General features: G+C 40.2%; 1 protein-coding gene across 1 annotated transcript; it reads right to left on the reverse strand.

The window, feature by feature from the left end:
* Window positions 1-18,723: 18,723 nt before the first annotated feature.
* Window positions 18,724-25,843, reverse strand: LOC136202506 (uncharacterized). The gene is made up of 7 exons (XM_065993172.1): window positions 24,965-25,843; window positions 22,613-22,651; window positions 22,273-22,343; window positions 20,240-20,304; window positions 20,055-20,144; window positions 19,841-19,933; window positions 18,724-19,458 (listed from the first exon to the last, which is right to left on the reverse strand). The coding sequence occupies exons 1-7, from the start codon at window positions 25,639-25,641 to the stop codon at window positions 19,057-19,059; spliced, it is 1,437 nt and encodes a 478-aa protein (XP_065849244.1). The 5' UTR covers window positions 25,642-25,843; the 3' UTR covers window positions 18,724-19,056.
* Between the last annotated feature and the right edge of the window lie 1,328 nt (window positions 25,844-27,171).

The following is a 27,171-nucleotide window of genomic DNA, read 5'->3' on the forward strand; positions in this document are numbered from 1 at the left end:
TACAAAATGAGGGTTTAAATACAACCTCCATAAGATAAATAGAAGGACAGGGGCTATCCCTATTAGGGTTACAATATGGTTAACAATAAAAGGGTAAAATAGGTAATGCGCCTAGACAACAGGTACAGAGGTGCAGGTACGGAGCGTCAGAGGTTGTTGGTGAATTCCTTCGGCAGGAAGTAATCTTGAGATCCGCCCAGTGTAGTTGTTGGTACGCCTCATGGCGTACGCCTAGATCCGCCCCGCTCGCATGTCCAGGGGATCCGCCCTCTTAGATACAACCTTTGTGGATACGCCGAGATGAGATCCGCCAAGGCGCGTGTTATTATTGAGCCCAGTTAGGATGTCCGCATCATTCTCTCCTTCTTTAAAAGAATTCAGCACTGGCTTGTCTGTGTTGTTCTCCAAAGGGCCATCTGACTTCCACGGGCTAAGGTCACGAACATTGAACGCCGGTGAGACTTTACCAAGCCAATTTGGCAAAGCTATGTGATAGGCATTGGCATTGACCTTCTTGGTGATCTTATATGGCCCGTACTTTCTCAGTCGAAGCTTGCTGCTTGTGGCGTTGGCGAGTCTCTCTTTTCCCAAGTGTACCATAACCTCATCTCCCACTTCGAACTGTAGGTCCCTGCGGTGCTCATCCGCCTTAGCCTTTAGTTTCTGGTTTCTCTCCTCAAGAGTCTCCTTCACCTCTTGGTGCATCTGGACATAGTCTTTGGCTAGCTGGTTTGCAGTCACGTTTCCTTTGGGAAAATGGGCTATATCAAGGACGTGATTCGGGGTCTTAGTGTATACCACCTCAAAGGGTGACTTCCCAGTTCCCGAGTGTACAGATCCATTGTAGGCGAACTCAGCTTGTGCTAAAACCACGTCCCACATCCTGGGCTTATCCTTACATTTGCTGCGCAGTAAGTTTCCCAGAGTCCGATTGACCACTTCTGTCTGTCCGTCTGTCTGAGGGTGGGCGGTGGTACTAAACTTCAGAGAAGTATCAAAAAGAGCCCACATGGTCCGCCAGAAGTGACTCAGGAACTTTGTGTCACGGTCTGAGACAATGCTCTTTGGTACACCATGTAATCTGACAACCTCTTTGAAGAATAGCTTGGCAGTCGCTGAGGCATCGTTAGTCTTGCGGCATGGTATGAAGTGTGCCATTTTCGAAAAACGGTCAACAACCACAAAGATGGAATCCATGCCTCTCTGAGTTCTGGGTAACCCTAGGACAAAATCCATGGACAGATCCTCCCATATGGTTTCTGGTACAGGCAAGGGCAGCTGTAAGCCAGCATTTGTAGCGTGTCCCTTGGCGGTCTGGCAGATATAGCATCGTTCTACCAGGTACGCCACATCTCTTCTCATTTTGGGCCAGAAATAACGGGAACTCACTGCTGCATATGTCTTGTCTCGCCCAAAATGCCCCCCCAGGGATCCGCCATGTAGATCTCGGACCACCTTCTCGCGGATAGAAGTGCAGGGTAAACAAAGTCGGTTGCCCCTCATTAGATACTCATCCATTAAGTGATACGCCCCATCCCCCGGTTGACGATGGCACTTCTCCTAGATACTTCCAAAGTCAGGATCCGCCAGGTACTCTCCTCTGATGTGTTCGAAACAATCGGTCTCCAGGTTGACTGTTTTTATTAGTGCAATCATCCGACTCAAAGCGTCCGCCACTATGTTCTGTTTTCCCGCCTTATGGATAAGCTTATAGGGGAACTTATCTATGAAGGCACACCACCAGGCGTGCATGGCGCTTCGAAGTTGCTTCTGACTTCCCAGGTATTTGAGAGCTTAATGGTCAGTGTAGAGGATGAACTCTTTTCCCACCAAGTAATGTTCCCATACCTTCAATGCCCTCACTACAGCATAAAACTCTTGATCATATGTTGCCCACCTTTGTCGTGCCTCACAGAGCTTCTCACTGAAGTAGGCAATGGGCCTCTTTTCTTGCATCAAGACACCACCAATCCCAATTCCACTGGCATCACACTCAACTTCAAACAATTTGTCAAAATCGGGATACGCCAGCACTGGCGCTGTACTCAACTTTTCCTTGATCAAGGCGAAGCTCTCTTTTTGGGCGTCCGCCCACTCGAACCCCTTTCCTTTCTTCAAACATTCTGTCAACGGGGCCACTATGGAACTGAAGTTCTTAATGAATCGGCGATAGAACGTTGCTAGCCCATGAAAACTCCTGATATCCCCCACGTTCCTCGGGGTAGGCCATTCTCGGATGGCTCTTACCTTCTCTCCATCAACTTGGATTCCATTCCCACTGACCACGAATCCAAGGAAAACTAAGCTCTCCATGACAAAGTCACACTTCTTGGTGTTGGGGTATAGTTGGTGTTTCCTTAACAGGTCAAACACGGTCTGCAAGTGCTCTTCATGTTCCGCCAAGGTCTGGCTGTGGATAAAAATGTCGTCGAAATACACAACTACGAATTTCCCAATTACTGGGCGAAGCACCTGATTCATCAGTCTCATAAAAGTACTAGGGGCGTTGGTCATCCCAAAGGGCATAACTAACCATTCATACAATCCATCTCTTGTCTTGAAGGCAGTCTTCCACTCATCCCCAGATCGGATTCGTATCTGATGATACCCACTCCTGAGATCAATCTTGGAGAAGACTCGAGATCCGCCAAGTTGGTCCAACATGTCCTCCAACCTTGGAATCGGGAACTTATACTTGATGGTGATCTTGTTAATAGCCCTACTGTCAACACACATCCGCCAAGACCCATCCTTCTTCGGTGTAAGTAAAGCTGGAACAGCGCAAGGACTCATACTCTCCCTAACGTATCCCATCTCGATGAGTTCCTCCACTTTTTGTCTCATGACATCATTCTCCTTTGGGCTCATTCGATAATGTGGGAGGCTTGGTAAACTAGCCCCGGGCACAAGATCGATATGATGTTGGATGTCCCTCAAAGGTGGTAACCCACTCGGCAGTTCGTCGGGGAACAGATCTTGATACTCGCCAAGTAGGCGGGTCACTTCACTCGGCATTTCCCTTTCGTCCCTTTGGGCGGATTCGTGATTCGCTTTAACCATTACTACGTATACCATTTGGCTCTCTTCACATTCGCTGACAAACGATTTGTGTGTAGGACAGACTACCAATGTAGACTTCTCGTCGGCCTTTGGCTCTCTCACCATTGGTGTAAGGACGAACTTCACCCCATTCTTCACGAATCTGTAAGTGTTCTCTCTTCCGGCGTGGGTGGCGTTGTTATCAAACTGCCAGGGTCGGCCCAACAATAGGTGGCATGCATCCATATCGACCACATCACAACAGACTTCATCATGATAGTTACCAATCTCAATCGGTACCTTGCATCTCTGGGTCACCCTCAACTCGCCCACGTTCTTGATCCATCCCACCCTGTAGGGATCAGGGTGCGCCTCTATCAACAACCCGAACTTCTGAACGGCGCTGCTACTCACAATGTTCTCTTGGCTCCCACTATCTATTATCACATTACATCGCCCGCCCTTCACAAGACAGCGGGTTCTGAATAGTCGGTGCCTTTGATCGCCCTCTATCCGGCTGGAGACTAAGAAACGCCATACCACATGAATGGCGTACCTCTCTTCACCCGCCACCTCATCATCTTCTCCCAAGGGTTCACAAAATACTTCATCCTCGTCGTCATAGTCATCTTCGTACCTCTCCACCATGTTGGCGCTCTTCCTTCTAGGACACTCATTGGATCTATGTCCTGGCTCATTGTGTTGAAACACCTTTCCACAAGATTTTGATTTGACAAAATTAATTAAGTGAAAGTAAATATTCTACAACACACTAAGTTTAAATGCTTTGATTTAGTGTTACTAATGTGTTTGTTCAATGTTGAGTTTATAATTTATCATAAGACATAAAGATCATAAGGCTCAAGCCCTATATGGAAATCAAGGCCCAAGTCAAACAAGCCAAAGACCACTCAGCCCACGTATCTCCAAAACGTCGTCGTTGAAGTGATGAAACGCATGCTGAGTAAAGAAGGATCGAGAAGATCCACGTAGACAACTTCGGTATGAAGCTGCTGAGCTGTCTCGACAAAACGTGCAAGATAGCTGCTGACCATAAGACAGCTTCCAGACAAAGTATTTCCCCATTTAGTAAAGTTCAGAAGACACAACAAGCTGTCTGGTTGACGTTACCCAAAATGGTGGAACATACTGACACACTGACCGAAGAACAGAAGACGTTGGAATCTGATTGGCTAAAGAGAACTGGTGGCAGACTCAGTGAAAGCGACTTGTAGCCGTTTCCCTCCAACGGTTATTTCGAAATTCGAAATAACCAGAAGCTCTCATAGCTCTCTATAAATAGAGCATTCAGAATCCACATTCTTTAGAGAACTTTGAGCAAAAGCCGTTACGCTGACCAAACGTATATAAAAGTTCTCCATCAAAAGTAAAGAAAAATTCTTACACTACAAAGTCTATTCATTTGTGTAAAAGTCTAGAGTGATTATTTTTCAATCATCTAAGGTGTTCTAGCAATTGTTGTTTAGGACAAAATCTTTATCATTTCTAGAAGTAGAAAGGAAAGGCTGAGTACTCGGTTTTAAGTACTCAGCGGAGAGATTAGGATTGAGTAGAAGTATAGAGGAAGGTACTCTTGTCATACTCAATTGCTGATATTGTAAAAGGTTTGAGGCTCTACCTTTAAAGAGCTCAGTAGAGGATTTGAAATCTCGGAAGTGTTCCGGGGACAGGACGTAGGCTTAGAAGAAGCCGAACCTGGATAAATCTGCTGAGTGAAGTTTTCTTAAACCTTAACTCCTTATTTATATTGCTTGCTTAAAACAAACTAAAACTGACCAAGTAAAAGAGGTCAAGCTGAGTTGTGCGCTACAAACGAGCAGGTTCAGGAATAGACTCTAAGTGCTATTTCCTGACCTAAGCAACGAAGCTGTCCTAGTCACTAGTTGACTAAGCCAGTGTCTTGCTGAGTGTTAAGTGCCGCTGTTTTATAAACTTTTCTTAAAGAAAAGAAATCTGCCCAAATTATTTTAAAAAGGTAAAATAGTTCCTAACCCCCCCATTGGAACTATATTTGCAACCTTACAAGGGACCAACAAGTGGTATCAGAGCCTAAAAGCTCATTACTAAAGGTCTAACAACCTTGAGTTGATCCATACCATGGGCGAAAACAGCACTCGGTTTCTCCTTGGAAACCAGACAACTCAGATATTACCTGAGGGGCTGTCCATTACCAGGCCTCCCCTATTCTTCGGGTCAAACTATACCTTTTGGAAGAATAGGATGAAAAACTTCATTCAAGCTACAAACATGAGTGCCTGGCTATCTATAGTCCAAGGCCCGTTTGTACCTGTGAAAGTTGTTGCTGGCCAGTCAGTTGTTAAAGCTGAGGTTGAATGGACAGAGGATGATCTTAAGAAGCTTCAAAACCATGCTTTGGCTATCAATATGCTTCACTGTGCGCTCGATGCTGCAGAATATAACAAAATCTCAGGTTGTGAGTCGGCACAAGAGATCTGGAAAAAGCTGGAAGTCACCTACGAGGGAACAAACAAAGTAAAAGAATCCAAGGTGAATCAGCAGATGAGACTGTACGAGCTTTTCGAGATGAACAATGATGAGGGCATTTCAGACATGAACACAAGGTTCACCAACATCATTAATGATCTCAAGAGACTTGGAAAAATCTTCACTGAGGAAGAACAAGTCAAAAAGATACTCATGAGTCTTCCAAAAGACTGGCAAGCAAAGAAGACAGCGGTTGAGGAAGCTCAGGATTTAACCACCTATAAATATGACGAACTCATCGGTTCATTGCTGACCCATGAGATATCAATGAAGAACTTTGAGGTGAAGGAAAAATCTGATGACAAGAAGCAGAAGTCACTTGTCATGAAGGCTGACTCCACTGACGGAAGTTCAACTGATGATGAGGAGATGGCTATGTTCACAAGAAAGATGAAGAGGCTATTCAGGAAGAACGACAAATATTCCAAAAAGCCTTACAAAAAGTTTGATAAGTATAAGGCTGACTCAAGCGACAGCAAATATAGAAAGGACAGCTCAAAGCCCATTACATGCTTTGAGTGCCACCAAGATGGCCATATTAAGTCAAACTGCCCCACGCTGAGGAAAGACAAGAAAAGTGGGAAGAAGGCAATGGTGGCTACTTGGAGTAACAGTGATGAATCTTCATCAACAGAAACTGAGGCCACCGAGTCAGCGAAGATATGCTTCATGGCTGACGAACTTGCTGAGCCATGCATTTCTGAGCATGCTGACCAATCTGATAAGTCAGACAATGAAGAGCAATCCAATGAGGTAATCTCACTCTCTCAACTCAGAAATGAAATGGGTAATGCCCTGAGTGATCTTTACACACTTGTCAAAAAGTGTAACAAAAAGATTAAAACACTCAGCCGGCGCTGTGATGAGGTGGAAGAGGTCAAACTGAGTGACCTCAGATACCTTCTTCAAGACAACTCAGTTTTGCATGAAAATATAAAACCATTCATGAGTCTGTAGTTGAAGTCCAGTCAGTTTCCAAGAAACTGAGGAAGGATGTCACAACCATTCAGAACCAACTAAAGGTTCCAAACAAAAATAATTTTCCTCTGAGAACTAAGTATCAAGGTACTCAGTACCAAGGTACTCAGCAGAGACGAAATCCCCAGCGAAGAGTCCAGTGTGACTTTTGTGGGAAGTTAGGACACACCACTAAGGTGTGCTGGCACGCTCAGCACTGGGGTGCTGACAAGTCAGTAAAGAGTCCTAAACAGAAAGTCAGTTGTGACTTCTGTGGAAAAAGTGGCCACACTATTAATGTATGTCGCCACAAAATAAAATATGATGCTTTACCTGTTGAACCTAACAAGTCAGGACCCAAAAAGAATTGGGTACCTAAAGGAAACTGATTACAATGCAGGTAAGCCTGAGATGTGCCGAGAAGTAAAAAATGTGGTATATTGACAGCGCATGCTCAAGGCATATGATGGGTGATGAAACTCAATTCATCACGTTCGAACGTAAACGAGGAGGAAGCGTAAGTTTTGGAGACAACAAAAAGGGTAAAATAGTAGGATCAGGCACCGTTGGAGGTAATCCCACTATTGAATCTGTCTCCCTAGTCAGCGGACTCAAATATAACTTACTCAGCGTAGCTCAGCTATGTGATAATGGAAGAAAAGTTATATTTGACGAAACTGGATGTAAAATATATGAGGGAAAATCAAATGAGTTAATTTTAACTGCCTCTCGGATAGACAATGTCTTTATGCTAAACCTCGAAAAGAAGTTTTCAAAAACTGTATGCTTAGTCACAAAGGAAGAAAATTCCTGGCTATGGCACAGGAGACTTGGTCATGTAAGCATGGACCTCCTGGCCAAATTAGCAAGAAAGCAATTGGTTGAGGGACTGCCTGAACTTAAATTTCAAAAAGATCAATTATGCCATGCCTGCCAAGCTGGAAAACAAACCAAGCAATCTTTTCAAAGTAAAAACATTGTCTCAACTAAGCGTCCGTTAGAAATGCTACACTTGGATCTCTTTGGTCCAGTCCAGCCGCTGAGTCTGGGTGGAAGAAGGTTTTCCTTGGTTATTGTAGATGATTTCTCTCGGTACACATGGGTTATCCTGCTGACCAGTAAGGATGAGACCTTTGAGACATTTTCAAACTTGGTTAGAAAAATTGAAAATGAGAAAGACCTAAAATTAGCTCATATCCGTAGTGATAATGGTGGAGAATTCAAGAACCAGAAGTTTGTTGAATTCTGTGAAGCCAGCGGCATTGACCATAATTTCTCTGCTCCTAGAACGCCTCAGCAAAATGGGATTGTTGAAAGGAAGAACAGAACTCTGGTTGAGATTGCCAGGACAATGCTGGATGAGCATAGGCTTCCAAAGTATTTTTGGGGAGAAGCTGTCAACACAGCATGCTATATTCTGAATAGGGCTTTAGTTAGACCTATACTTAAGAAAACCCCATATGAACTTTGGAAAGGACGAAAGGCCAACATTGGATACTTTCGTGCCTTTGGCTGTAGGTGTTTTATTTTAAATACCAAAGATAGCTTAGCCAAATTTGATTCAAAAGCTGATGAGGCTATCTTTCTAGGCTACTCAACAAACAGCAAAGCATACAGAGTTTTTAATAAGAGAACTCAAGCATTAGAAGAATCTATACATGTGCAATTCGATGAAACTAACCCTGCAGGAAGACACCAGCCGCTGATAGAAGATGAACCAAACTCAGCACCTGCTGATCAAGAACCAGCCACTGAGTCCTTCATAAAACGGCTGACCAAAAGTAAGAGTGAACCTAAAATTACTTTCACTGACCCATCTACTTCTGCAGAGAATGTTGAAACACAGATAGATCAAGACACGAGTCTACCAAAGGAGATAAGAGTCCCAAGAGGGCATTCAGAAAATGCAATTCTTGACTCAACTGGAAATACGCTGATGACAAGAAATCAACTAAGGAAATATCTCGGCAATGTAGCTTTTGTCTCAGTACTTGAGCCGAAGAACTTTGCCGAAGCTGAAGATGACGAATTCTGGATGAATGCCATGCAAGAGGAACTCAATCAGTTTAGGAGGAATAATGTATGGGAGTTAGTGCCACATCCTAGGAGCCAAAAGATCATTGGAACAAGATGGGTCTTCAGGAACAAGCTAGATGAGCAAGGAAACGTAGTCAGAAACAAGGCAAGACTTGTAGCTCAGGGCTACAGTCAGCAAGAAGGTATAGACTACGGTGAGACCTTTGCCCCAGTGGCAAGGCTAGAAGCTATTAGGATTTTATGTGCATATGCATCTTACATGAACTTTAAACTGTTTCAAATGGATGTCAAAAGTGCCTTTCTTAATGGAGTAATAGACGAGGAGGTCTATGTAAATCAGCCTCCAGGGTTTGAGGATTCTAAGTTCCCAAACCACGTTTACAAACTCAAAAAGGCTCTGTATGGACTCAAACAAGCACCACGTGCTTGGTATGAGAGGCTGACCAACTTTTTACTGACTAGAGGTTACGTCAGGGGTCAAGCTGATACAACCTTATTCATTAAGAGAAAGGGTAAAGATACCCTGCTGGCACAAATATATGTAGATGATATTATATTCGGTGCTACTAATGAATCTATGTGCAAGGAATTTAGCAAACAAATGCAGACTGAATTCGAAATGTCAATGATGGGAGAACTCAACTTCTTCCTCGGACTTCAAATTAAGCAAGGAAAGAATGGCATATTCATAAGTCAAGCTAAATATGCCAAGGAGATATTGAAGAAATATGAACTAGAACATTGTAAGCCAATATCCACTCCTATGGGCACTGACACTGTCCTTTGTGCCGATGAAAATGGTAAGTCAGTAGACAGCAAGTTATACCGAGGTATGATTGGCTCTTTACTTTACTTAACAGCAAGTAGACCGGACATTCAGTTCTTAGTATGTTATTGTGCTAGATATCAAGCTAACCCTAAGGAATCCCATTACATAGCTGTAAAAAGGATCCTTAGATATTTGCAAAGCTCAGTAAATGCAGGTCTGTGGTATCCAAATACTCATGACTTTACACTCATCGGATACACTGACGCTGACTATGGACGAGACAAGCTGGAAAGAAAAAGCACCTCTGGAGGATGCCAATTCCTAGGAAGCTGTCTTGTATCTTGGTTCAGCAAGAAGCAGGCGTCAGTAGCCCTGTCCACAACTGAAGCTAAGTACATTGTTGCTGGAAGCTGTGTTGCTCAGGTCCTTTGGATTAAGCAACAGCTTGAAGATTATAGTGTTCAAACAAAGACAATTGAAGTCAAATGCGACAACAAAAGTGCAATTGACCTCTCAAAGAACCCAGTTCAACACAGCAGGATGAAACATATCAGCATAAGACATCACTTCATCAGAGATCATGTACTCAAGAAAGAAATCAAGCTGACTTATGTGCCAACAGACGAGCAGCTTGCTGATATCTTTACAAAGCCTCTAGCACGAGAGCAATTTAGCATACTGAGAGAAGCAATTGGTATGTTTAATCCTCTTCAGTAAATTTATGTGCATAAATGATGATTGAATGCTGAATGAATTACATGCTGAATGATTTATTGTTTGCTGAGTATGTCATTGAAACTGACTGAATATACAATACTGAGTAATCTTGCACACTGAGTAAATTAGTTTTCGAACTTAAACTAAAAACCATCCTTAATGAATGCACTGACTACTTAGAATATGAAACGTTTATATCAACAAACGCTAAGTAAAAGCACTTATTAGCATTTAATGTCACTACACGCAAAGTGACACCTGTACTGCGCATGCGCCGAATAACGTCTTAATAGTGTCATAAGTGTCAGGGTTTCTGCCGATTGGACAACCCAGAGCAAAACTGGATAAAATTCAAACGGAACCCTAAACCATAAAATCTATAAATAGTAAATACTAACCCACTACCCTCGTCACATATACATTGAACCCTAAGAAAGCTTCTAAATTTTCCAAAGAGCTTCAAAACTTCAAAAATGTCTTATAACGAAAGTTATTTCTCTCCAACTCTCAAATCCTCTGACCAGGCTAGTCCTTCAACTAGCCTAATGAGAAAAATGATCAAAGTACACTCTTGGGCCAAGAATCAAGAGGTACTAAGGAGTCGATTCTTCCATCCTGATTTCATCTCTTCAGAGACTCCATTCTGTGAATGGATCAAAAACAACAAATGGACAGGTCTCTTCTCTCTTTCCGGTCAAACCTATCCCAAAATGGTGAGAGAGTTCTACTCCAACCTGCATGTTGATGCAGATGACTCTGACTACCTAGAGACCACAGTCAAGGGTCAAAAGATAGTGATAACCCATGAATATCTAGCCACATTGCTAGAGATACCAAATACAGGGATTCAGTTCAGGACAACAAAGGAGCCGATACCAAAAGCCATCGCAGAAAAGATGAAGGGGTTCTGTAAACCCAGAAACTACAAGGGAGAAGTACCCAGCACCTGCATGGGCAAAAATCAGAAGATGGCCCACTTCTTGCTGACCAACTTTATCTTCCCTAAACTCAGCTCTCCCTCATCTGCCTCTAACTTTGAACAGTGTTTCATCTGGCATATGCTGACCAGCACTCCATTCAATCTACCTGTATTTCTGGTAGGAGCCTTTCAACGAAGTGGAAGGAAGCTCCGTTTAGGTTCTCTCATCACCCGGATAATACAAGACCAGAACATAGAAACTGTTGATGAAATAAGTTCAACAGGAACTGCTATCACAGCACGTCTGCTGAATGGACTATCACACAGCCAACCCCTGAAAGGGTATGATGAGAATGAAACCTCTGAGGAGGAGGATCCTATGGCTGAGGGTGAGCAACCCATTGGAGAAATGGAAAATCTGACAAACCTGGATGCCATTATAGATGATGTTATGGCTGAAGCTGCACACACTGCTGAGGGTACAGAACCAACCAATGAACCTCAAACTGAGAATCCTTCTACTGTGCCATCTGAGATTGCTGAAGCTGAGAAGAAGAAGAAAAAGGGAGCCTGCTCGAAGGATATTCATACTGTCCCGAGAAAGGTAAGGCTGATGGAAAGAAACAAGAGGAAAGCTGATCAGGACCCAGCTGAGTCAGCTGAGAAGAAACTGAGAACAGAAGCAGAATCTGTTCTTGAGCCCCACATTACCCAAGAGGGGTCTCCACAAAAACAAGCCTCTGTTCCTCCAAGTGAGAAACAAGCCAAAACCCCTGCGAGTCCAAAAGAAGCTCCACTCCCACCTTAAGCTCAAAGCAACTCAGCACCTGAGGTCAACACGCCTTGTAGTCCTGTCACTACACAAGGCACTCAGTGTGAGCCCACTCCTGCCAAATATGCACATCTAGGTGCCACTGAGTCAGGACGGCGTGTCATCGCCTCAGCTAACACTCTGCTTCAAAAACAAGCCCATCCTCCACCAACTCATGCTCAGTCCTCTCATCCACCTGTCACTCACCATATTCTGTGTCAAATCCATGATTTGATCAATCACTTCTCCTCTGTCCAGCCGCAGCCACCACCACATGCTCAACTGACCAAAATGACCGAACTCATGCTGACTATGGTCAGTCACATGAATTCCTTAGAGGGTCAAATACGTGTGCTGCAGGATCAGGCCAATTCTCCTGCCCCTACCATTGATTTGCCTACTGCTGATGCTGGCAAAACGGGGGAGAAAAGTGGCAACTAAGGAGAAGGAACTCTAAGTGAAAGAAACTAGAGACTCTAAGTGAAAGAAACTAGAGACTCTAAGTGAAAGAAACTAGAGTGTTAGAAGTTAGGAAGAAGAAGTTTATTTTGTTATTTCGTTATCTTGTTTTGTAATGTTTTTCTTGTTTGTTGTTTTGTTTTAAACAATATGCCTAACTTCTGAAATACTTGCATTCGAATTTAAATTATTGATTATTCATCCATCAAATGCCAAGTATTATATAAATGCATGCTGCATATAAATGTTTGAACTTGTCAAATATAAACCATTGAACAAATGATTTACTCAGCGCTCCGTCACTATACATCACTTCCGCTGAATACCGAGTAAAATAGAATATGACCCATAAGCTGACCTATAACTGAAAACTGATCTTAGGCTTATTCAGCTAAACCTTAGAATGTTTAGAATAAAACTAAGTCAGTAGTTCTGTCCTCACGGGGGAGTTCACTTAATTGAAAAGGTCAACTATCATGGGGGAGCACATACTGAGTTCCTTGCTGATTAGTTTTGCCAACATCAAAATAGGGGAGTTTGTTGAAACACCTTTCCACAAGATTTTGATTTGACAAAATTAATTAAGTGAAAGTAAATATTCTACAACACACTAAGTTTAAATGCTTTGATTTAGTGTTACTAATGTGTTTGTTCAATGTTGAGTTTATAATTTATCATAAGACATAAAGATCATAAGGCTCAATCCCTATATGGAAATCAAGGCCCAAGTCAAACAAGCCAAAGACCACTCAGCCCGCATATCTCCAAAACGTCGCCGTTGAAGTGATGAAACGCATGCTGAGTAAAGAAGGATCGAGAAGATCCACGTAGACAACTTCGGTATGAAGCTGCTGAGATGTCTCGACAAAACGTGCAAGACAGCTGCTGACTATAAGACAGCTTCCAGACAAAGTATTTCCCCATTTAGTAAAGTTCAGAAGACACAACAAGCTGTCTGGTTGACGTTACCCAAAATGGTGGAACATACTGACACACTGACCGAAGAACAGAAGACGCTGGAATCTGATTGGCTAAAGAGAACTGTTGGCAGACTCAGTGAAAGCGACTTGTAGCCGTTTCCCTCCAACGGTTATTTCGAAATTCGAAATAACCAGAAGCTCTCATAGCTCTCTATAAATAGAGCATTCAGAATCCACATTCTTTAGAGAACTTTGAGCAAAAGCCGTTACGCTGACCAAACGTATATAAAAGTTCTCCATCAAAAGTAAAGAAAAATTCTTACACTACAAAGTCTATTCATTTGTGTAAAAGTCTAGAGTGATTATTTTTCAATCATCTAAGGTGTTCTAGCAATTGTTGTTTAGGACAAAATCTTTATCATTTCTAGAAGTAGAAAGGAAAGGCTGAGTACTCGGTTTTAAGTACTCAGCGGAGAGATTAGGATTGAGTAGAAGTATAGAGGAAGGTACTTTTGTCATACTCAATTGCTGATATTGTAAAAGGTTTGAGGCTCTACCTTTAAAGAGCTCGGTAAAGGATTTGAAATCTCGGAAGTGTTCCGGGGACAGGACGTAGGCTTAGAAGAAGCCGAACCTGGATAAATCTGCTGAGTGAAGTTTTCTTAAACCTTAACTCCTTATTTATATTGCTTGCTTAAAACAAACTAAAACTGACCAAGTAAAAGAGGTCAAGCTGAGTTGTGCGCTACAAACGAGCAGGTTCAGGAATAGACTCTAAGTGCTACTTCCTGACCTAAGCAACGAAGCTGTCCTAGTCACTAGTTGACTAAGCCAGTGTCTTGCTGAGTGTTAAGTGCCGCTGTTTTATAAACTTTTCTTAAAGAAAAGAAATCTGCCCAAATTATTTTAAAAAGGTAAAATAGTTCCTAACCCCCCCTTGGAACTATATTTGCAACCTTACAAGGGACCAACACATTGCACTGAAAACATTTGAAAGGTGCTGGCCTTGCATACGGATTGTTGCTCTTGGGTGGTATAGGTTCTTCTTTGTATGGTCTAGTATCTCCAACGGATCCCTTTCCCACACTGTTAACCTTGGCCCCACTGGCACTCGCCACCTGCTTGCCTTTGTCGTAAGACTTCACGTTATCTCTTCCTCCAGGCGTATACTCAGTAGTGGCGGATCTCCTGGATCTCCCGGTCAGTTGGGACTCAGCCTTGAGGGCTAAATTCCTAGCATCTTGTACTCTAACCACCATTTGTGTGCCAATACGATCCTGGATATTGTATCTCAACCCTTCTAGATACCTAGAGGTCTTTTGGCTTTCAGTTTCAGACAGGTTGGCTCTCGCCGAAAGCCTTAAGAACTCAGAAGTATACTCATGGACACTTCGGGTCCCTTGAGAGCATCCTCTGTAGGAGCTGTAGATATACTGTTCGTAGTCCGGCGGTAAGAACCGCTCCCTCAGCATCGCCTTCATCCGTAGCCAAGATCTAATCGGATCTCTGCCCCCTCTTCTTCTTTCTTCCCTCATCTGATCCCACCAAACTGATGCGCCACCCTTCAGGCGATACGCCACCAGCCTTACTTTCCTCTCATCAGGAATCCCAGCATACTCAAAGAAACGTTCAACTTCCGATAACCAATCTAAGAATCCCTCTATATCCAGCTCACCACCAAAAGATGGTAAATCTATTTTTAGCTTAAAGGCGTCATCTCTATCAAAGTTTCCTAGGTCTGGTTCTGCCCTAGCCATACCCACACGCCTGTTATCAATCGGACCAACATCCCTCATATTTCTAAAGGCACCATTATTCCCAAGATCCTCAAAATCATCACTATCGCTATCAGCGTTATGCACAAGAACAAAGTTGGGTCTTCTTACCTCAGGATCCCTAGGACCCATTTGTGGAAGTTGGACATTTGTCAATGGCAGTCGAGGTGGTGTGGGTTGCCTTTGGGGTCGTGGTTCAAGGGCTCCTTCCCTCCTCTGGTCGGACTCCCCGGCGGCTGGTCTGACCACTGCACGGATCTCCAATCTGAGGTTTTCCAGGGAAGCGGTTAGCTCCTGGAATCGTTGGTCGTTTTGTTTCTGCCGCTCAAGGCTGGCCTGGATTTGTTCCGCGAGGTGCTCTCTCAGCTCCTCATATCTCCGGTCACTGGTTTTCATGGAATCTAGCGGTTGTCGGGGTTGAACCATTGCCAAAAGAAGTTTCGGGTCAGGAAACGATTGGCTCTGATACCAACTGATACAGATTGAAAGTGATGAATGGAGGTTTTAATCGTAAACCAACAAAGATCTTCTTCTCTAGCTAGACTAGAAGGAGTGAATCCCGATAACAAAGGTAGAAACCTTAATCTCAAAGAGAAATGATAGTTGATTGATAAAAGTTGCCCTATCCTTACAAAATGAGGGTTTAAATACAACCTCCAAAAGATAAATAGAAGGACAGGGGCTATCCCTATTAGGGTTACAATATGGTTAACAATAAAAGGGTAAAATAGGTAATGCGCCTAGACAACAGGTACAGAGGTGCAGGTACGGAGCGTCAGAGGTTGTTGGTGAATTCCTTCGGCAGGAAGTAATCTTGAGATCCGCCCAGTGTAGTTGTTGGTACGCCTCATGGCGTACGCCTAGATCCGCCCCGCTCGCATGTCCAGGGGATCCGCCCTCTTAGATACAACCTCTGTGGATACGCCGAGATGAGATCCGCCAAGGCGCGTGTTATTATTGAGCCCAGTTAGGATGTCCGCATCAATCTCGGGACGACATCTCTTTGGAATTGGTGTGTCTTCCCTACTAGTCCACGTGTCTGAGGCGGTTATCTTCAATCACTGCCTTTGATCCAGACGAATTTATTAGTCCACGTGGCATGTTTTGTTTTTGGTCTTTTATTAGATGTCCCCCCTTCCAGTCAGTCGAAGTTTTATAAGGCTTCAATCCAAGCGTTCTAGCATAGTGGTTTGGAAAACTAAAGGTTCTTTTCTGAAGCATGAGGTTCGGCTCAAGTTGAAGGAAAACTAAAGTGATTGGAACGTCCAACGTGTGGTTCTCACTTTCTTGTGCAATCAATTGAGAGGAGGAAACATGAAAATATGAAGACACATGAATCGTTATCAATGTCCTTCCTAATCAGCATATCTCGCTTATATATCATTGCTATATGTCACCGGACGTGCTGCTTTACCAGGAGCAAGAAGTGAAAAGTTTGTTTTGCATTAAATAACCCTTTTAATCGAGGTTTCCCGAGCGTCACGTCCGTATAATGATGATAATGAAGTCATCATTATGATTTCCTAGGCTTAACATCCTATAAAAGGGGATGTATGAAGTTCATATGTTTCCTCACCGTTTTCTTATCTTTCCTATTTTCTAGAGTTTCCGCAAATTACCTTCTCAAGAGAAGATTAATCCAAAGCCAACTCTTCTAAGCAATCCAATACAAAGGTCTAGGACCAACCCTCTACTATGACGCCTGAAGAACTCTTGGGTTTGGTTGATAAGTACCTAGAGCTTTAAAGATGGAGATGTCTTGAAAGTAAAGGAGTTCAGCCCAAGTCCTAGCTAGATTTCGCCCAATGTCTGCCTAGAGTTGATGGTCTTTGCGAAGATCTGGAGCTTCCGCTAACAAAAGAAAAAAATTACAGAGAACACTTAAATTTTTTTGGGAAAAGATGGAAGCTTAAAGTTTAGAGAGAAATGTAGAAGTCAGAAAAGAGATTTTTCGGTTTTGGGTCGCCTTTTATAGAGTTTTTTCAAAATGGTAGGTAAAACGTTGTCTTCAATGACATACTTAAGGTGTAGGCTCTTTGAAAATCACAATACCTTTTCGCTAAATTTGTCTAGGTTAAGTGCCTAGAGATACGCTCATCCTATGAAGTTAAGTAAATGACTGCATGGAGGACTGCACGCCTACTAAGAGTGATGTCGTTTATACGATGTGCCATCTCACCTAGGGGTGCAAGCGAGCCTTGGTAGTTCGCAAACTATTCGAGCTCGGCTCGGTGAAAGCTCGATCAAAGCTCGGCTCGATATGGCTCGACTCGAGTTCGGGATCGGCTCGAGCACTAACGAGCTGAGTCCGAGCTTCCTCAGGTTCGGTTCGAAAGCTCGCGAGCAGGCTCGATTATTTTTAATTACTATATATATTTCATTATATATATTTAATATATATTTCATTAGTTATTTAGTTTTCATCACAATTCACAAATTAAATGAGATTTAATACATATAAAAAATGACACAAAAAAAATTTAGACATTTGAGTCTTTAGCGAGACAATTAGGTTTTGATAAGGAATAAAATACATTACAAAGTTTAATATATATGTCATTGTTTGAAATTTTTCTCCGAACTTATGTTTTCCGATCACAAGTACTATATACTGGTTTGGAATCTCGACAATAACATGCTTGTTTTTCTTTATAAATATTTTAAACTCATATGGAGTGTGTTATAAGGCTTTTCTATTTTTTACACTATTTATTCTATGTATGTATGATGAATTTGGTTAAAGCTCGTTAGAAGCTCGATAAAAGCTCGGCTCGGTCAAAGCTCGGTCAGATTCGGTCAAAGCTCGGCTCGGTCAAAGCTCGATTCGAGAGGGCTCGGCTCGAGATATTAACGAGCCAATACCGAGCCTACCTAGGGTTCGGCTCGGTTGCACCCCTAATCTCACCTATCTAGAGGATAAAATATCGTGTGTAACGCAACAAAACTCTGACCCTATCAAAGGGAATGTTTGGGCCAATGAATATTTAGAGAATGCTGAACCATTTCCCACAAACTATAACAAGACCCCACAAAACATCGAGAAACCGAAGCCTTAAATAGCTTCGAGAACTAAAAGGGAAATCTGATATCATCCTAATAATCTCATGATCCACATGTCCTCATCCTAAACCAACAGAAACATTCGAAGTAAGAAAGACCGTAAGATCAAACTAAATAGGAATAAACATCCTCAAAACACATGGACCAAATGAGATGCTCTCTAAATCTTTCTCGGTTCAAGACCCTTAAATCACGCCTCCCAATTTAGGGTACTATCACTAACTACTTAAAATATATCTACTAGTCCAAAGCTAACATCTGTCCTCCAAGGAATCTAAAGTATGTATTAACGCCGCTACCATTTTTACACCTGACTCATAATCAATATATGTACACACATCTATTACGATTCACTGTGATTCTTTTTCCGACTTACGGGATTCTACCGTATCAACATGTATGTGCCCATTAACCAATTACCATTCCATAAGTTCACCCCTCTCCATCTCCATCTCCAATTTCCAATTCTCCGAACAACTCCCATTTTTTAATGACATTCCGTCCTCCCATGAGCCCTCGCTACACAAAACTCGGTTGTAAACCAATACAAGACAGCAAAGATGAAGATTATTAAGGTATAACTAAATTCCATCATTCTTCTCTATTATTTATTTATAAAAGAATTAAAAAGAAATTTATCAAATTCAAAAGGAAAGTACAATACGAGGTAAACGTCAATTCAGTATAGAATAGATGTTAACAATTCATAACTGAAATTCAGTAACATAGTGAAATAATAGACAAAAATCAGTAATGTCTATAGTTGAAAATAGGAAATCTAATTTCGAACAGATACACCGACACGAAAATGGTACTAAAATAACATTACAATTGAACAGCAAAAGGGGCAATATGACATGGTTACACCTTCAGTTACATCAAAACAAAAAATGTTTTTGAGTTATTTTATCAGCAGCAGGAAAGACCATGCTTTCTGTATCTACAATTCCACATATACAATGGACAGTTTCAAGCAGCAAAACCATAATATAGATAATGCCGATTTAATTATTTAACATTCCATTTCTTTGCTTTCTTGGTTAAAATCTGTGTCTCAACCCTCAATCTTATACTCTACAGTTCAACCAATCAATTATGTCATTCATGATGTCTTCTCGTTCTGGTTCGAATAGTAAATCATGTAAAAATCCTTCCAACAGTTTGATAGTTTTGTCGGTTGAGGATGCTTCTTCGTAAAGTTTTTCTGAGGCTTTAGGGTCGGTTACTGTGTCAGCAGTACCATGAAGAACTAGGAAAGGAACTCTCAATCTGCTTAGATTCTGCTGCAAGTATGTTGTTATTCTCAGAATCTCGTATCCGGTTCTTACCCTGATTGATCCAGTGTACACTAATGGATCGGAGTACTTTGCGACTAGTGCCTCCGGGTCTCGAGAAACTGGCATACCTTTTTTATTTGCTGCACTAAATTGATACCTTGGCAACAAAAATGAAAAAATTGGGGCTAGTACCTGCCATTAAGAAAGTAATGATAAATCAAGTTACAAAAGATCTTTCTTTTACTAATTACATTCACCTTTTATCACCGGACAACGGGTCAATTTAGACCTTCAACTTGGTTCGCATAGTAAATTTGTTCAACAATGAATCTTGGATATTAGTAATTTAGTAAACTTAAAACAAGTCACCATCCTGTGTTCTTATAAGATAGGCTTCAGATTTCAATCAACCATAGAAATCCGAAACTCGAGCACGTTTGGTTGGGTGAGGATGGGAGAGAGCTATTTTACAACATCATTAGCACAATGAACTCCTCCAATGAGCTCAACCAGATACAAAAACCATGCCTGAAATATGAAAAACTTCGCAACGAAATCAAAATGTTGTTCTTACCACAAAAATAGGATGGGATGGTTGAACTCCTACTGCAGGTGAAGTCAATACTACTCCAGCAACTCGAGCCTCGATTTTTGGATCCAGCAATGCCTGCAATTGCTCGTATAATAAAGGCGAATATCAGTCAATGGAAGATAGATATAAGCACACACAATCATATATATAAAGAAGTTAAAAAGTGATCCGGAGTGTATTGCAAAGAAAACGTTACCTTAAGGACAATAGCTGCTCCGGTTGAGTGTCCAAAGCAAAAACATGGCAGCTCAGGATTCTCTCCCGTCACTTTATTAAGAAATGATTTCTATCAATATTGGAAAAGATATGAATAGCTTTAGATTGATTGAAACATAAAACAAGTATAGCCTATCTTGCATATTAAACTTATAGTCAACATACCAAATCACTGACTGCGTAATCAAGAGAAGGAACATAAGCATGGAGTCCATCACTTCCACCATGTCCTATATGAGATCGAAAACTCTTACGTATAAGATAAGAGAAATTTCAACTACATAATTGGAAGATAACGAACACATACACAAATAAAATTCACCCCAGAAGCGACAAGAAAGCATTCACGATATTCAAATAAAATTCCGGGGAAAGAAAATGGCATTGCATTACATGAATACAAAGAGACTTAAACCAAAGCCATAAGCACGGGCTTGTAGATAGATGTAATTCATGAAGTATATGCAAATGCAGCAGAAAAAGGCTCATATATTATAGGTCATAAATGGCTTCTCTTATATCTTTTTAAGACTAACATAAATAAATAATAAGACTAACATAAATAAATAATATTTTAACTTAACACCAATTTCGGAAGCACCATATATTAATCTGGCATATAAAAAGGGGAAACAATATGTTAATTTGGCATTATCTCTTCTTGCAATTATGCATCCTCCCTTTGCAATTTCAGATAATGAAGATCAGGCACAATACATGCAAATAATTTGCTTACTTATCCAAAGAAGCTTCAGAAGTTACTTTTTTCGCACCAATGGATATGTCATTTCCTGCAACGTACAAATATACATGCATTGTTGAAGAAAGGCGATCTCTAGATCACGAAACACTTAAAGAAACAAAGCATAAAAATAAGGATCATATAATTTTATACAAATATAACTTCAATTACAAGTTAATATCATCATTATCATTCTTGATACTAGGACTCTAACCCTGTCCAGTGTAACTATTGAAAAGGTTCAAGATAGATAGATGGTCCCTAAGTGGAAACAGACATATCTGCACGCATAACTTGTTTTGTTCATCAATAAAGCAATAAAATTTGAAAAACTCCTAACCTAAGGTTTTTCAAGTTTGAGATTATTATTTTTTCTTTTGCTGCTTTACCAGTTATCGAGAGCATGCACATCTGTACCAGTCTCTGCAGATATGTGTTTGGAATTTATAAATAAGGTATATCGACCCTGCAACCACAATCTCCTCCCCGTATATTTTCATTTGCTCCCGTACATCGGAAGAAAGATAGAATTGCCAACTAAGCATCCGAAGAATAATGTAGGTTTCATATATCATCTGCCAACTTATCATTTACCACTTAATTGTCTTTAAATTCTAGTTAGTAACTAAAAAATCATAGAAAAAATCATTTTAGTAATAGTAAAAGTAAAACCCTTTCCACACACACTCACATATATGTTAATCATGCTAAGCTGAGCTGTAGACATAAAGGTTGTTGTCTATTTACATCTCAAGGCATCCTCCAACTTAATCTTTATCTTCAGAAAACATAGAAAAATAAAATTTCACTTTTTAAATTACTAGTACCTCCTAGTAAAGCTGGTAAATGTATTATTATAAAGGATAATATTTCTGTTAGACAGCCTGGAAAATCATCTATGATGATAAAGCCAGATAACTTTTCACCAATCAATCTATCCCACTGAGGAGACAGAAAGCACTTTACTATTACTAAGAGAATTATTGATGATTTATATTTATCAATTGAAATCCTCACTTGAACATGTTGAAGGATCCGAGAAATTGTATCGTATCAAGAGAATAAAAGAAGAGAAAAATAGAGATGAAAGTTCTCCTAAGATATAAAAATGCTGCTGCTTCTTTGACAGGGAGAATTCCTACTAATCAATACATTCATATTAGCATTCCCACATGACCATATCAGTACAGGGCATGATTATAAGCAGAGAGCCACAACAGCAGCAGACGTATACTATAGCTTAGTTCATCAAACAGAACAATTTTTACAAAAGGAACAAGAAGATAACCATTTAAATTTCACTGCTATAGCCCTATTAAGGAAGTAATTAATTTAGGATAAAATAACAATTGATTGGCAGAATGTTCTTCAAAGGATTGAGCAATTTCAACTAGGCACACAAGGGACACAGTTAAGTATGGAAAAATAAACTCAATCTTTCTTTTATAATCCTTACCAATCCAATCCATTCCATAAACTTTAAATCCATGAGAATTCAGCTGCTTTGCGAAGTCGGTGTATCTGTCACTGTTGTAAATAATGAAATGTCAGCAAATCATCTAACTATATATCACCTGCAGTAGTGTTCACCTGGACCGTGAATGACCAAACCGTTAAGAGATCTAGGCTTATTAAATTTAAGCCTTAGGATGCTTTGAATCTTCACCCTAAGATTCTAATAAGCCTAGATCTAACAGTGAATGACCAAATTAATTTGGTCATTCGGGGTCCAGGTGAACATTACTGACCTCACCTGACCATGACAACTGACTGACCATTAAACACAAAGCACAAACCTGTGTTCATTCAGTCCATGCATAATTACCACCAGTCCCCTACATAAATGGTGTAAAATGTTAGCGCCAGAGCAATCTTCAACTTACTTTCTTTAGTCAGAGCTGGAAAGAAGGAAAAAATATACATATATCTACCCAGTGAAAACCACAACAATTGGGATACATGGTACAAAATTAGAAGCATGCAAGTTTTCATCAAACATCATATGCAGATCTCCAAACCTTAACAGAACACGATTATGAGAAAGAGTGTTTTTATTAGATGAAAAGTAATTTTATATTTATTTCTTCATGATCGTGTTCTTGTTCAAAAAAAGATATATAAACTGTTTCAGGGTGTCAATATTAAGAACGTCAAGGAAAATAATATTGAAAATCAACATATTCATTACAAATAATCTTCCAGCACAATTCGTTTTTAATACAATTCGATGAAAGAATGTAATATTAATAACACATCTATGTAACAACATGGAGCATTGCATATTAAAATCATATACAACAAACCTAGTCATTAGCTCAATTATGTAACCAACCACTTCTTATTTTGCATCACAATATTATAGCCAAAAACTCTTAGTTTTTGCAAGCTTTTTGTGAGTTCATGTGCAGCTTTTTAAGTATATATTCAGAGTTTGACGAGAAAACCAGAAAGCCCAGATAAACAAGATCATTTAGCTAATGCCAAGGACCCGTCTAGGGGGTCGGGAGAGGGCTTCAGCACCCATTGTTCGCTGAAATACTCCATCGAACCAGTGTATGAAGCTTTACTTTTTTACTGTAAACGCATCCAAAAGATTTCAACTAAACGCCCATGGATATTGGATCTTGCTGTCAGTGAATCCTAGACCCGTTACTAACTAGTGCTATAAGGTTGTTTAACCTTTCCATAATTTTCCTAACTAAATGCCAATTACCAAAATATACCAAGCCTAGTGTTGGGTCACTATCCTTATTAATTCACTCAATTGTACTCACCCATAAATAATTGAACTTGTGCATAATTCTTGGCAAAGTGGACACGTAACCACACCACAAACTGAAACAAGTGGACTTATTTTTGTCCTATTGGATTATCAGAGTTGCTTTTTATTATTTGTTGCAACAAAACGCTAACTGAAAAACTAACCAATCCCATTTTTGAACTGTGTGCCAAGTGATAATAACTACGTCAATAAATAATAGGAAGTCATGGACATTTAACAGTCCGGAGTATGGCCAAATTTTCATTAGCTATGGGCTTGCACTATTTGCACATATCATAACGGGACCAGGATTGAAAACTGCAAGACATATAAAGTAGTAGTACTAGTAATTTTGCTCGAACGTCACCATCCTTTGGGAATATGATCCATGTTCTAAATCTATTATTAACAGACTATTTCATCCTTTTCTGCGATGTGTCAGTACAAATTTACATAGTTCCTACCCATATCTAGGCGGTAGTGACTATGATGGTTCAAGAATATGCCATGCAAGTAAATAATGTCATTGGGAACATAGCCGTTTTCTTTAATTGCATCAAAACATGCATGCTAAGTGAAGACAAAGTAGCTTTACGTTTGAAACGTTGAACTCTGTGAGCTGTAATATTCAAAATTTAATGGTTAATATGAACAAGAAGAATTTATCAAAATAAGAAAATAAACAAACTATCTGCAAATTCCTTTACAATAAATCAAAATGACAACATAGTTAAAATAAGAAAATATTGTAACGACCCAATACAAAATGCGTGACGCTGGTTAAAATTCCAAGTTGGAAATTAGTGAAGTGTATTTCTAATATATGTAAAAGGCTTTTTAAAACTGTGAGAATAAGAAATGAGACTTGAATTAAAACGGTATTGAATCAAATGACAAACCAGGCGAAGCTAATAGGCCTGTAACGGCAAGTTCCGAAATAGGTTGTGCTGTTTTATACCATAAATAGTAAAGTGTGTTTCTAAGATATGTATACAGCTTTTTAAGGTGAGACCAGGAGTGAGATTGGGGTGATATTGGACCTAGCTTTCACAAACCCATACATGAAAATGGTATAAATATTAATAGGAACGAAGAAGAGAATAAGCATATAAGTATGATTTCATTTTTAATCAGAAGTGAGAAATGAAAATAAGAGTATTGTATGATTCGAAAATTACCAAAACTTTGTTTTTAAGGATGAAGATCTTCATGAATGACAAAATGAAATGTCTATTTTCAAATTAATTTTTACTTCTAGAGCTAATTAATCATTGACAAGGTAATGAACAAAATGAAAAGCTCGTTTAAACAAAATACAAAACAAACAATGTCTACCATAAATAAACAATTAGTAATAAAACAAGTAACTAAAGAAAATATAAAATACCTAATTTTGACTGAAACAGGGCTCCACAATTGGGTAAAAATGGTGTCCCCTCTTGCAGTAACAAACATCGAATACTCCCGAACGCAATTGGGATCGTCGTCCTCCACCACCCTCCGAACAGCAAGCGCCCTCCTCACCGCCACCTCCGGGTCCACCACCACCACCGCTCCAGCACCACCACCACCAGAAGACGACGATGCGCTACTCTTCCACGGAACGATTCTCGTCGGGACCCGCACCATAGTGGTCCCCTTCCTATGAGTCCCACACTCCTCAAAATCTCTACGCTTCTCCGGCGACGGAGAACCTAAAGGAACCACCGCCGACCTCCTCCGGCCACGAAATGGGAGAAGAATCAGCAACACGATTGTGTTTATAAACATCAATAGACTCTTCAGCGCCCGAACCGAAAACAACGCATTGATACGGCCACTGGCACCGGAGGTCAAAATCAAAGACGACGATGACGACGACGAAGAAGAAGATTGTTCCATTGGCATTGAAACCAATAAAGAAGAAGAAGATAGTGATTTTGTATCAATAATCAACGGCGTTTTGAGGTGTGGAAAAGGAATTTTCCGGAGACGGAGTTGAATTTTGATGGAGGGAGAGAGGAGAGGTTGCGTTAATGGAGGTTGTGGTATTGAAATGGTTCTTCTAGCTGATATCGGAATCATATAAAAACGAGAGATTGGATAAAACAGAAAGAGGAAATTGAAAAAGTTTGACTCCCTAAATTTCTCTTTTTCTGATGAGAGCCTGTCTGTGAAATTCTGAAAATGGAAGAATATTACAAGATTAGCATTATATTGTTTGGCTGTTTTTCAGTTGGATAAACGTTACGTTTTTCATTTTGCTATAATTGGAAATTCTCCATATCTGTATTTTCTCGTCTCCATGATTTACCTGTTTTTAAACATTTATTTATTTTATTTTTAAGAAATTCATTTCTATTTTTCTATTGTCTAGAAAAAATAAAGAATTTAAAAAGTTTCTTCTTGAAAATAGGGATAAGGCTATCTGTAGTAGATATACACCTTATTTAAAAATAAAATAAAAATTGTTTTCATAAAAAATAAAATTGTGTATTTATTTATTCGATATTTCTAATAGAGAAAAAATTCATAAAATGGAACTTTTACCCTGAGGAAAGAGGTGGCGAAATATGGACGGTGGAGAACCAACCCTTATAAGAATGATTTGCATGTGTTTATCCACGGCCGGAGTCAAAGGGTCTCGAGGGGTCTAGACCACCCTTTTCTGACGGTTTAAATATATCGTTTTTGATAAATGATAGTTGGAGTGATTAATTACTTCGTTAAGTTTGTATTTAATTAAAAAAATCTAATTTGGTTAATTTATGATAAGAGGTAAATTTTTTTAAGTTTTTTCAAAACGATTCAATCTTATTTTGTAGTTCAAATCTAGTTTAATTTTACGAAGTTTTGTATTGGTACGAAAAAATTAGTTCTGGATAAATCAGACGATAACATTTATATGTATGTAATATCGCATTATTATTTACGAATACACGTGGACCAATTAAACACTCTCACCAACCGTTAGAGCCATGTGGCTCTGTCAAATAGGGTCTTAAAGGTCACACGCATTCTGACCCACGTCTCATGTCGAGATTTAGTGGATAACAGATGCTTTGGATGAAACTGTAATTGACCTTCCCATTAAATGACTGTCACGTGACCTTCCACTCACATTTAGGGTGCACAGTCTGGATTTCTTATAATTACAAGGTACACAATACTTAAGGATGTAAATAGGGTGTGGATTCACCGTCCTTACCGGTGACCCGTCACGACGGGACGGGGAATTCCCGATAAGAATCTCATAGAACATGAATGGAGATAATTTTGTCCCTCGTGGCGGGGATGGAGAAAGGTTCCCCGCGCCGTTAATCCCCAATGAGGATCTTCGACGCGATAATTGATTTTGTTGAATGATTTAAGTACATTTTAATTGGGTGATTGATTGTTTTCAATTTTTAGTTTTTTGTGGTTTGGAAAATTTAAGAATAATTGTTGATGATTGGTATTATTAGCTACAGCTTCTTAAAAGTTTTAAGTTTTACTAATTTATCTTTAAACATAAACAGTGATCTCTCGTGTGGAATGTGGACAAAGTTTTAGAACATCTGTAAACTGAAAATAAGGATCTCTGTGGGACGGGGTTGGGGACAAATATGCCACCAT

Source organism: Euphorbia lathyris, chromosome 8 (assembly GCF_963576675.1).
Source record: "Euphorbia lathyris chromosome 8, ddEupLath1.1, whole genome shotgun sequence".
NCBI classification, from domain to species: domain Eukaryota; kingdom Viridiplantae; phylum Streptophyta; class Magnoliopsida; order Malpighiales; family Euphorbiaceae; genus Euphorbia; species Euphorbia lathyris.

Bases quoted from the DNA above. Each gene is read 5' to 3' on its own strand.
- LOC136202506 (XM_065993172.1), bottom strand. From the start codon at position 25,641: ATGATTCCGATATCAGCTAGAAGAACCATTTCAATACCACAACCTCCA. The intron at 20,305-22,272 runs GTAAGGATTATA...GATCTCATATAG, and splicing joins TTATGGAATGGATTGGATTG to GACATGGTGGAAGTGATGGA. The intron at 19,459-19,840 runs GTAAGAACAACA...TCTTAATGGCAG, and splicing joins CATCCCATCCTATTTTTGTG to GTACTAGCCCCAATTTTTTC.